General features: G+C 40.7%; 1 protein-coding gene across 11 annotated transcripts in view; it reads right to left on the reverse strand.

Annotated features, from left to right (window-relative positions):
* The window catches only part of LOC147014295 (uncharacterized), a 130829-nt gene that overhangs the window by 5588 nt on the left and 112326 nt on the right, over positions 1-12915 (reverse strand). For all 11 annotated transcript variants that reach the window (XM_085852186.1, XM_085852187.1, XM_085852177.1 and 8 more), the window contains 2 exons: positions 8648-10968; positions 8338-8497 (listed from right to left, as the gene is read on the reverse strand). In XM_085852186.1, coding sequence (XP_085708312.1) covers positions 8338-8497; positions 8648-10968 — 2481 coding nt within the window. The remainder of the gene's footprint in view (positions 1-8337; positions 8498-8647; positions 10969-12915) is intronic.

The raw sequence follows: 12915 nt of genomic DNA on the forward strand, positions 1-12915 counted from the left end.
GGACTTATCCTGGTGAATTTATATGTTGATCACGGTGCTATCCTTGACAATTTTATGTTCCTTTGACTCACCAGACATAAAACGGTCATCTGTGTTTTGGTGGGCTGACATGGGGAGGCTACTCCTGCCAAGAGGGTGACATTAATTATTTAGAGATGATTTCATGATTATTTATGTATTTTTACGAGTTACACCCAAATGCCAACTACAATATGACTACAGCACCACACATAAATGCACACACAGTGACACAGGACGACAACTTATCTGGCACAGAAACGACCCCAAAGTCGCTTTCCATCTCAAACGACAAACTTTATTTTCCCAATTTTTTTTCCTTCCGGCATCTGCAGGGAATCTATACATTTTGAAACCCTTCTATGTTTGATTGGTACATCCAATAGCATCGCATCCTGTCATTTTTAAAAGTATAATGAGCGATTGTGTGTTCATTCAATGAGCTATCGATGGATACAAAGCGGATGCCCATGACCTACGTGACCAGAATTTTTTTTTATAGCTTTCACGGTAAATCCACTACCAAACCATGTGACCGATGACATCATATTGTGAACCTTTTGTTCCTCATGGAGAGGTGGTCATATGTGTAAAGTTTCATCTCAATCTGTTCAGCCACTTCAGAGAAGAAGATTTTTGAAGGTTAAAAAAAAAAAAAATGGCTGCTGAATCACATGACTGATGGCATCATCAATTTTTTTTCTGTGGACCATTTTATCCCTACATGACCCTCAAAAATTTTCAGACTGATTAGATGTAACGTTCGACATATGCAATTATGACATCATAACGAGGGCACTGAATATGTCATAAAAATATCACACATATTCCCCATGAGGAGTACTTGCCATGTGCCAATTTAAATTTTTTCATTGGTGCGGTTTCAGAGATACAGATTGCAAAGGTTTTCCGTTTTTCCAACATGGCTGCCACACAATGTGACTTCTGACATCATAATTGCCAAAAAAAAAAACATTCTGCATAAGCAGTCGCTCCAATGGTGAAAATTTTGTCTCAATCCGACAAGTGGTTGCAGAGAAAAACACAAAAGTACTGTGCGGACAAACAAACAAACAGACAGTCAGACAAACTGACCCAAATGCAATACCCTCTTCTTCAGCGAGATTAATTAGAATGTGATTTCCTCTATAAAGTATGTACAATTAGAATGTAAGTATATCTAAAAAGTATGCACAATGAGAATGCGAGTACCTCGATAAAGCATGTACAATTAGAATGTGAGTAGGTCCATAAAGCATGTACAATTAGAATGTGAGTACCGTACCTCTATAAAGTATGTACAATTAGAATGTAAGTATATCTATAAAGTATGCACGATTAGAATGCGAGTACCTTGATAAGGCATGTACAATTAGAATGTGAGTAGGTCCATAAAGCATGTACAATTAGAATGTGAGTACCTCGATAAGGTATGTACAATTAGAATGTGAGCACCGTACCTCTACGAAGTATGTACAATTAGGATGGGAGTATGTCCATAAAGAATGTTCAATTAGAATGTGATACCTTGATAAGGTATGTACAATTAGAATGTGAGTACCGTACCTCTATGAAGTATGTACAATTAGAATGTAAGTATATCTATAAAGTTTGCACAATTAGAATGTAAGTATATCTATAAAGTTTGTACAATTAGAATGTAAGTATATCTATAAAGTATGCACAATGAGAGTGCAAGTACCTCTATAAAGTAGGCCTATGTACAATTAGAATGTAAGTACATCTATAAAGTATGCACAATGAGAATGCGAGTACCTCTATAAAGTATGTACAATTAGAATATTAGTATATCTATAAAGTATGCACGATGAGAATGAGAGTACCTCTATAAAGAATGTACAATTAGAATGTAAGTATATCTATAAAGTATGCACAATGAGAATGCGAGTTCCTCTATAAAGTATGTGCAATTGTAATTTAAGTATATCTATAAAGTATGCACAATGAGAATGCGAGTACCTCGATAAAGCATGTGCAATTAAAATGTGAGTAGGTCCATAAAGCATGTACAATTAGAATGTGAGTATATCTATAAAGTATGCACAATGAGAATGTGAGTACCTCGATAAAGCATGTACAATTAGAATGTAAGTATATCTATAAAGTAACCACGATTAGAATGTGAGTAGGTCCATAAAGCATGTACAATTAGAATGTGAGTACCTCGATAAGGTATGTACAATTAGAATGTGAGTACTGTACCTCTAAGAAGTATGTACAATTAGAATGTAAGTATGTCGATAAGGAATGTTCAATTAGAATGTGATACTTCAATAAGGTATGTACAATTAGAATGTGAGTACCATACCTCTATAAAGTATGTACAATTAGAATGTAAGTATATCTATAAAGTATGCACGATAAGAATGCGAGTACCTCGATAAAGCATGTACAATTAGAATGTGAGTAGGTCCACAAAGCATGTACAATTAGAATGTGAGTACCTCGATAAGGTATGTACAATTAGAGTGTGAGTACCGTACCTTTATGAAGTATGTACAATTAGGATGGAAGTATGTCCATAAAGAATGTTCAATTAGAATGTGATACCTTGATAAAGTATGTACAATTAGAATGTGAGTACCGTACCTCTATGAAGTATGTACAATTAGGATGGGAGTATGTCTATAAGGAATGTTCAATTAGAATGTGATACTTCGATAAGGTATGTACAATTAGAATGTCAGTACCGTACCTCTATGAAGTATGTACAATTAGGATGGGAGTATGTCTACAAGTACTGTATCCATGCATCCATCCATTGGGACCATACTCTATGCAGAGCATTGGTGCTGCCTAAGCAGTCTCCTTGGCTATTGGGCACAATCCTGGACGGGTCGCCACTCCGACACAGTGTATCAGCATGCTGGCACTCATTTTACCCACCTCAGAAGGATGACAGGCAGATTCAACCCTTGCTGGTATTAATTCAACAGTAAGTGGGATTTGAACTCAGGATCCTGGGATCCCAAACCCACCACCCTAACCATAAAGCCAACACCAGGCATAAGTACTGTATGTACAATTAGAATGTGAGTACATATTCAAAGTAAATACAATTAGAATGTGAGTATCTCTATAAAGCATGTACAATTATAATGTGAGTATATCTATAAAGTATGAACAATTAGAATGTGAGTACCTTGATAAATTATGTATAATTAGAATGTGTGTATGTCCATAATCCTGGTGTTGGCTAAGTGGTTAGGGTAGCGGCTTGGGATCCAAGGATCCTGAGTTCAAGCCCCGTTGGCCACTGAATGAATACACAGCAGGGGGTTGACTCAGCCTGTCATCCTTCTGAGGTCGGCAAATTGAGTACCAGCTTGCTGGGATATTTGAGCCATTCAAGGTCAGAAAATCATCTATGGCAGCGGGTAGATGAGGCACGAATTAGCGACTGCTAATATACTTGCAGAACGGTATGTAGTGCACTCCGCCTTCGGGGGGAGACTGGTTCAAGTGAACACCATGATCTACAATAGGACTGGCAACCACTGTAGATTATTTCTGCCAACGAGAGGCAAAATGCCTGAGTATGCTCAATCAGATGATGATGATGTATGTCCATAAAGTATGTACAATTAGAATGTGAGTACCATATCTCCATAAAGTATGTACAATTAGAATGTGAGTACATCTATAAAGTATGTGCAATTATAACGTGAGTAGTCTATAAAGTATGTACAATTATAATATGAGTACATCAATAAAGTATATGTAGAATTAGGATGCAAGAACTGCATGTCCATGAAGTATGTAGTTTCACCAGAAAGGAGTTGATGGTGGACCACATGTACCCTGCAGAACCGGCTGGAGAGGGGGGCAAAGTACCGAAAGGACAGAGTGTGCAAGTCCAGAAAGGAGGGGTTAGAAGACAGACACTACCAACCTGACTGTGATGGGACAGTGAAAGACCCACCGACTCAGCTTCATCGTGGGAGATTCCAATGATCTTGAAGGCCTTGGGTTCCATGGCATCAAGATGTGAGGCAGGGGCACCAGCCCAAAGGGGAGAGATGTACTCAATCATGCTGTGGATGAAGGCCTTGAAGGTAGATAAAAGTTCAGATGTGCCAAGGAAAGATTTTCTGTGACGGAAGATGACCAGTCGGAGAATGGCTTTGGGGGTCAACTTGAAGTGTGATTTGCCCAAGAAAAATCATGACTGATAGTGAGGGGCAACAGTTTGAGCGACTGAACTTCAACAGGATTGCTAAGGAAATGGATGGATGGGAAGGTTTGACAGATTGTCTTTTCGGTGAAAGCCCAGTCACACCTTGACGTTTTAGCCAGCTTATGCCGATTTTTGGAAAATTTGTCGAAAACGCGGGAACACGTCGAATACGTTATGGGTAAGTTTAGATAGCATTGAGAGCACGCTGAAAAACACTGCCATACGTCGTTGTACGCTGGCTTTAAACGTTGTACTTTTCGGTTGTCCTCAAATTTTCCATGCTTGAAATTTTGAGACTTATGCCAGCGTATGACTCACACGTTCCGCATAACGCTGGCCATAAGTTGTAGCCACGTTACGCGATCGTTGACACATGTCGACACACGTTACTTGTAAGTTACTCATAAGTCGAACACATGTCGAGGTAATGTTTAGCGTACCCGAAACTTATTTCTAACCTATGAGTAACGTGTTGTACTCACGTTACGCGATCGGTGACACACATCAACACACGTTACTTGTAAGGTGCTCATAAGTCGAAACACATCAAGGTAATGGTTAGCGTCAGTGTTCTAGACTCCCTGTTTTTTTTGGTTTTTTTTCTTCCTTCCTTCAGTATGATGGTGATTTTGACACTTCAATTTCTAGTGCGGTTATAATATAATATAATTAATAGGCTGCCGCTCCACGATTTAAATCATAACCACACTGTACACTGAACACCGTCATACCAAAGAAGAAAAAAAAACCCAGGGAGTCTGGAACACTGACGCTAACCATTACCTTAACGTGTTTCGACTTATGAGTACCTTTCAAGTAACGTGTGTCGATGTGTGTCAACGATCGCATATCGTGCGTACAACTTATTCCCATCGCATGCGGAGCGTGTGTCACACGGCAAGTACGTCGTAAAATTTTCAACATGTTTATAATTACAAGACGTACTCCACTTAATACGACGTATGATTGCGTACTTTAGCGTTCTATTCACGAATACCAAACTTACCCATACCGTATTCGATGTGCGCCAGCGTTTTAGACGCATTTTTCAGAGGTCAGCATACGCTGGCAAGATCGCCAAGGTGTGACTGTGATGTTGACACTTCCATTTCTGCGGCGGTTATGATTTGAATCGTTGTGCGGCGGCCTTTTAATAGGCTACGCCATGTGATCGTCGGTGTAACGTGCAGCGCGCTATGTATAAGTTAGGCTATTGTTGGGCAATAGGTTGTGAAGGCCGACAACAGGTTCAGCATTCGTTGGTATAAGTGATCTATAACACAACGAAACGTTCTCTGTCCGTTACTAATACATTATGCATAAGACTAAGTCGTTATGAATACGTCCAAATCTTTAAAAAAAAAAATCAAAAGTTCAACGTAAGCCAGCGTTTTACATACACTTTAATACGTTGCCATTGCTGGCTAAAACGTCAAGGTGTGACTGGGCCTTGAGACGGAGTGAGAGCATGGTTGTTGTTACGATTAAAATGTGGCCAACACTCTGGAATTATCGATTACTTCGCTCTGGCATTTAGGTTTAATGAGCAGACTGCATATGTGTGCACCAGGTGAAATGGCCATCTATACTCACTACCCAGGTTGCATGGTGATGCGATAAGGAGATCCAATAAATGTTAAGAAGTCGGTGATGCTGTAAGTAGTCAATAAACAAGCCACACATCTCACCAGGCCTCATTTGTTGGCTGCATGCACCTCAGAAAATGGCATTGCTATGCAGATGCTAATGACAGGAAGTGAGTATCCCAGAAAGATAAAAAATGGATGTGGGAACGGTAAAAAGCAAAAACATTTTTTTCACGGATTGGAATACGATTGTGTATTTGCAGAACTTTGCACATAAAACAAGCAATTTATGTTCAGGTATAGGATGTGATGAAATTTCTGAAGATGTATTTTGACAATCAGTTGCTTTCAATAAGTAAAATGGAAATGGCCATCGTCGTTAAGACAGGGCGCTGTCAGTTTCTTTGTTGGTCAATAAGTTAGGGAAACAATCAATCTCAGTCTGAAATATTGATTGCATCGCAGAAGCTTTCTCCACAAGTGTCTTTTTAAAACATAAAAAACACCAAAATCCCAGATTACCATTTACCTCATTACCTCCACCACCGAAGGTGGACGGAGGTTATATTTTCACCCCTGTCTGTCTGTTTGTTTGTCTGTGAGCAGGATATCTCAAACAGTTATGAATGGATGCGGATGAAATTTGGTGAATAGGTAGGGTGTGTGACAATGACAAATTGGTTAGATTTTGGTGACGATCCAGATCCGGAGACTAGAATTTTTAAAAGTAATTCTTCACCATTGAAAGATAGGTCCAAAAATGATATATAACACGATATCTGCAAAAGTTATGGACGGATTCAGACATAATTGGTGGACAAGTTGGTTGTGTGACAAGGAAGAATTGATTCGATTTTGTGAGGGTCCGGATACAGGTATTTTTTGATTTTTTTAAAGTGATTCTTCACCGTTGAGAGATGGGGCCAAAAATGATAAAAAGTATGGTATTTCAAAAAGTTGTGGATGAGTTATGACAAAACTAGGTGGATGAGTTGGTTCGGTGACAAAAACAAGTGGATGAGATTTTAGTTCACATCTGGATCCAGATGTGGCCTATCAGTGGGATACAAAATGTAAACTGTTCATCCTGGCAGAGGTATGTGCTCTACTGAGTGCCGTTCTAGTTTTTAATGAGCCACCATGGAATTATTATTGCTCACAACTTGGTATCTACTTTGAATAATCTTTAAACAATTTTATTCATGTAGAAAAGGCAGCTTACTGTAAACAACTAAAAATTTCGTCATACTTTTCAGCAACAACACAGAGCTTCATGAATAAAATGGCACAAAATGTTTGCCAAAACTGAAAATATTGTTACACTTGTGAGGGAGGGGGTAGTAGCAAGGTTCAGGCACTAGATGTCGTGTATATTCATTCACAATTCGATTTAGAACTTCTTTCCTTGTATTGAGTGTTTGTTTAAGGAAAGGAGTCAATGTAAAATATTGCCTGCAAGGTAGACATGAGGTTGCGTTTTTACAAAAAGCTAGGATAGGTTGTCTCAACTCTTTGTTCTCTGTACACCCAGGCGGTTCCCAGGGAGTGTGGTAGGAGGATGGGGGGGGGGGAGGGGGTGAACAGTAGGGAGAGGGATGTCATGTTTCTTTACAGCCACCAAGGACGATTGGTGTGGGAGGAGGATTAACTCCCATGATTGGAGGAGGCAAATAAAGTTGCCATTAAAGAGGAAGGAGATGGGGACGGTTATCCTGTCTACAGTGCAATCTTCTCAAGCCATAATCCCTTCGTTCCACCATGTCTCCTCTCATCTGCTACCTTTGCCTGCAGCTGATGACTCCCGCTTGCTGTGTGCTCTCCTGCTCTTTGATTACATGCCATACTGGTGCTTGTCTTCTCCTTTAAACACTGCCCGGGTATTGTGAGTACTTGTATGTGTGGTGCCTCGGGGAGACAGATTAATTTCTGGTGGTTATATTAAGCGTGAATTATTTTATCTTTGTCCTTGTGCAATGGATGATTTATTTCTAAAGGAAATGTGCTTGCCTCGTGATTGCCAGTATTTTGTCGAACAAACAACCGGGTTCATTTGGGATCCCTGGAGGTTTAAGATATTGTAACTGTGTTTCATAAATGATCAGCTCCCAGTTTACGGTCCTGTGGCAACCATTCAGTATTGACCTGTGAAGAAAAGCTTCAATTGGCTATATTTGTGAAAGGTACTGTGCGCCACGATAGCTGTCGGGAGTGCATTGCATTCCAGTGAAACAGTTGCCATCCACGCGACAGCATGAAATAATCATTTATATAGTGACTCGTAAGAATTATCTTCTATGCTCAAACCCAAGACTAAGCGGCACCACATTAAAATTGTACTAACATTTATTGAAGTCTGTCATGACACAGAAGTGAAATGCAAAACCTTAGCTTTGTATGAACTTTAACAGGCAGGCACAAACCTCTCAGAGGAAAAAACAAAACAGACTGACGTGACTTACAGAAAATACCATACTTCTCAAAGGACAAGTCTCACTAATTGAGATTATAAACGGGCAAAGTGCTCTGGAAACACACCTGTGTGCTCGTATTTGTGGCGAATCAATGAGCTGCTTTTCTGGAAGGTTTTATCGCACAGATCACAAGCGTAGTTCGGAGTCTCGCCTCTGCAGATCTTTGCTTGCGTGCCCTCCAGTTCACTTTGTCCTTCAGCCCCTGACTCACTTAGGCACTGAGTCTGTTGCACAGGCACGGATGAATCACCGCCATATAAGAAATACAATTTGATGAAACGAGGTGTTAGTCACTCAAATACCATAACATGATGTCAAAAATCTCTTCCACCTTTTCAAACCCTGTCCAAACATTTCCCACTCCCTCCACAAACCTCCTTTCTTGCTGCTGAAATGGACAAAGGAGCAGGTGCAATGGACACAGGAGCCGTGCTGGGAGTGCAGTTATAGGTGAGGCTGGGTATTACGGCAATAGGTCCTGCACCAGTCGATCTTTTAACTCCAAAGCTCCCACCTGCAGTCTGCACATCGCTGAAGCTTCCGGTAGAGACAAATGTAACGATGAGAGGGGTACCATCTAGAAGTGCTACATTGATAGCTGTTTCCTGCAGGGGAGGTTGGGGAACTGTCAAACAAAGCCCCTCAGCCTGCGTTGCCACTGATTCTCCAGGAGTGGTGGTGACAGTTCTTTGGTGAGGTGTCCTATCAGTCTTAATATCCACTGATTCTGGCCCTTTAGTGTTATCTGGCATTACAGTTTCTAAAGAAAAATTTGATGATTTTATCTCAGGTGCTTCGACATCATTCTCCTTTTCCACTTCTACTTCGCCTTTTTGAAACTTGTCTTCTGTTGTTTCCATTGCGTCATCATCTATATTGGCCTTGTGTGTTTTTTCTACACACTTCTCTTTCTCAACATCCTCTATTTTTGAATGCTGCTCATTCTCTTCTTCAATGTCACCTTTCTCATCTTGAGGTTTCCTTGCCTTTGGCAGTGAAAGGTCCAGTGGAAATTCTTCCATGGTAGAAGGCCACGTGCAGCCTGCAGAGCCGTCTTGGGAAACTGCTACAGATTTTCCACAGCCATCAATTACACATTGGTCTTCACATGGAGCTACTTTATCAAGGGTCTCCTTTGTCTCCATCGGAAGTTCCGTGTGTACCTGCTCCAACAGTTTGGCAATGAATCCTGAAAGCTGGTGGACTCCAAGTCTTCCTCGACGCATCCCTGTTTCGTCCATCCCAGGACGCCCCTCATTCGCACACTCCTCCTCCTCCACATCCCTATTCACATCGTCTTCCTCCATGTCAGCGACCATACCCAATAACTCATTACCCAAAGCCAAGCTCATAGCTCCGTCTTCACTGCTAAGACGAGCATGGAGGGCCTTGAGCACTGCCAAGAGGTCTCGAACCAATCCCACCAGATCTGACATTGCTTTATCCCGAGATGTAGCACAACACAGGGGAGATCTGTGTCTAGTTACTCCACCATCTACTCCTTCCCGCACACCTGGAGTTGCAGCTGGTTGGCTAAGGTCTTCAACTTCTGATCCCTGTCTATCATCAGTCAATTCTGATGTACAGTGTACCATAGACTTTGATACAGTTGGCACAGCAGGCTCTGAGGAAGCAATGCTGATTGGAATAGGGGTTTGAATTACTTCAGGAATATTTTCCAAATCATTGGGCACAACTTTACTCTCTTGAGAGTTGCAGTTGGCTGTTTCCTGTGCATCGGCAGTCTTCTTAGCACACTCATTCAGCTGCGGTGAGATAAGCATAGGCTGGGATGTTACATCCACATTCTGGATTACTTTTAACACATTATTTGCATTATTAGTATTGTTTGCAACAATCCCCACAACACCTGAGTTCATCAAGACCCGGGGATTTGTGACCGAAGTACCAGAGTTCATCATTGGTCCTGAAATACCACATGGTGATGCAGTTACAGTCTTTTTACCATTCAGCAGCTGTGCAGAAACACCCAGGAGGCCATTTACTGCAGTTACTTCTTGAGGAAGGAGGACACAACCGTCAATGGTAACTGTTTCCGCTTTGGTAACACCAGATTGTTGTACCAGTGGCATCAACTTTGAAGTAATCTCGGAAAATTCCACTGTTGGTTTCACGTTGCCAGTAAGTGTGGTTGATGCGAATGCTAACGTGTATGTTGTCACTGGCACTTGTTGAAGACCAACTGAGGAGACGTGGATGGGAGTGACTGGACGAAGTAGGGGAACACTTCCACCTTCCCCAATAACAACCGTCTGTTGCCCTGCACCCAAGGGCTGAAGATTAACGGTGAGGCAAGGTTGGGCAGTAGCAATAGGCCGTGTGGCCAGCCCAGCTATTGTCTGCACAGGTAGTACACGGAGAGGCACAGTGGGTGGTGGCGCAGCCACAGAGACAATAGCAGACACTGTCTCTGTTTTTGTACAGCGTGACATTACGGTGGTAGCTAGAGCAGGTGATGGGGTTTCAGGTTTAAGAGCAACACGGGACTGGACTTGGGCCGTAAGGATCTCAGCTGGTAAATGCAATGGAAGTTGACCATTGATTGTGGATGCAGGTGCAGTGGTAACAGCCATGGGTGTCTGAGGAGTGCACTTCATGTTACTGATGTGGGAGCTGTAGGATCCAGAATGCGAAAATCTTTTCTTGCAATTTGGACATTCGTAAGGTTTCTCTCCTACAAAGGCACATTATCACAGGAGTGAGGATTGACCTTTTGCAAAACAGCAGTCATAATTACCTCATATAACTAGAGAGTTCACAGAACACCATACTCCACAAAGTGTTGAGAAAAAAAAGACATGGGAAAGTTCTTTTAAACTCTTGCTTTATGCTTTTCTGAACATGATCTATATTTATGACAATCCGCCATTTTGTCTGAATCTCGATATTCCCCAATGCTGAGAGAATGAGCAGTAAATTTGATTGGATGAGATGACATAAAATGGCTTCCCATTTTGTCCAAGTACTGCTAAACGGAAGGTTTTTGAAAGTGCCAATAAGGCAATTTGTGTTTGACAGTGTTGAAGTGTACAATTCAATTGAAATAAAATAAAGATTTCAAAGGTTGTAGAAAAAAAAAACATTGAATCTCAAGTTTACCACTGTTGATGCAGTCTTTTACACCACCTTATTTAACACATTACATTCGTTATTCTTGCCTGTTGTTTCTGTCCTTTATGAGGTCCCTAAAAACAGTTAGTTTCTTGCTTGTAATGATTTTCAATTTTTGTTTGACTGCCAGACAAGTACGCTAAAAAAACAAAAAAACCCTCTCTCATCTGTGCATATGTGCAATCAGGACAAGATTACGTTCAATTTGTCAAATTCAGAGCCAAAGTCCTGCTAACCTGCAGGTTCATGTTGCGATTCATGTTCTGCAGTGTTCAAAATACAACATTCAATTGAAATTAAGTAGTTCCTCGATTACAAACTGATGTCTGTCGGTAGACAGACAAAGTGAACCAATTGCTTCACCCCACTTTTCGATTCACGGGAGTGGTGTAATAACCTTCAATAAGCTGTCAACTCAGCAGTAAATTTTTGTGACCGCTTCTTGATTATTTGGCACAATTTGTGTATTGTGAGAACTTGAATGAAAATTTGCCAACAGTAAGAAAGTCATTACTGAGCAACAGTAGAGTAGAATATAATCAAAATGCCTATCTCATGAAATAAAGTGTTCACAATGTCGAATTGGTGCAAAAATAATTCAAACAGATATGGATACTCTATATAATTAAGGTTCGCATTGTAAACACAATATCCTGCTTAATACTACTTACAAAGACTGACAGGATGGCCTCGAGACACGCACTTGCCTCTAAACTGTTTAGCCTGGTTTCAAATCCCAACTCAACAATAAATTGTCATCCCAGTGTTTCACATACAGGATGATTCATAAATGTGTGTGTCGTCCATCAGCTGGACGTTAAGCTGGACATCACATCTACTTGCATTAGTTGGTGGACGTTAAAGATCGCATGGTGTGCTTCGCAAAGAGAAGGCAAGCAATCGCCGGTATCATGAACAAATTACAAATTCCTTCCCTAACTACTGCTGTGAATGCAATGGCAAACCACTCCGTGTGAATCCTTGCCAAGAAACTGCTTCGGCAGTACTAGACATGCCTTCAGGGAGAACACCAGAATAATACTCCTTACAAAAAAAATTCAAGGTCTTCTTTTGGCACTGTGACAGACAACAGCCTTTTATTTTAGAAAACCATCAAATGCAGGATGAGTCAAAATGCTCATAGCACAAAGGTCAAAATGCTATAGAAGAGCTATCCTGCTGGTCCTTTAAATACATGCATTTCAACCAGTTTATATAAATGGTAATAATAAAACAATACCAATACAGTCCAGCAAAACCAATATCCCAAAATAGATGTAAAAAAAACCCCCCAAAAAACAAAACAAACTGAAAGTTATGTTTAGCAGGGCAAACGATCAAGTCTAATCAAATGTTTGTAATGGAATAATATAGCCTCGTTGCTGTTACTAGACTTTCCTCAGTGATAGAAATTGCTACATACAAATTGGAATAGTAAACTTTCCAAAAGTACGTCAAAGTCTATCTACGCATTATGGAGGCAAAATGGTGAAATGCTTAAACCATCTGT

Source organism: Eptatretus burgeri, chromosome 13 (assembly GCF_056783735.1).
Source record: "Eptatretus burgeri isolate ZD-2024b chromosome 13, Ebu_testis_v1, whole genome shotgun sequence".
NCBI lineage: Eukaryota > Metazoa > Chordata > Myxini > Myxiniformes > Myxinidae > Eptatretus > Eptatretus burgeri.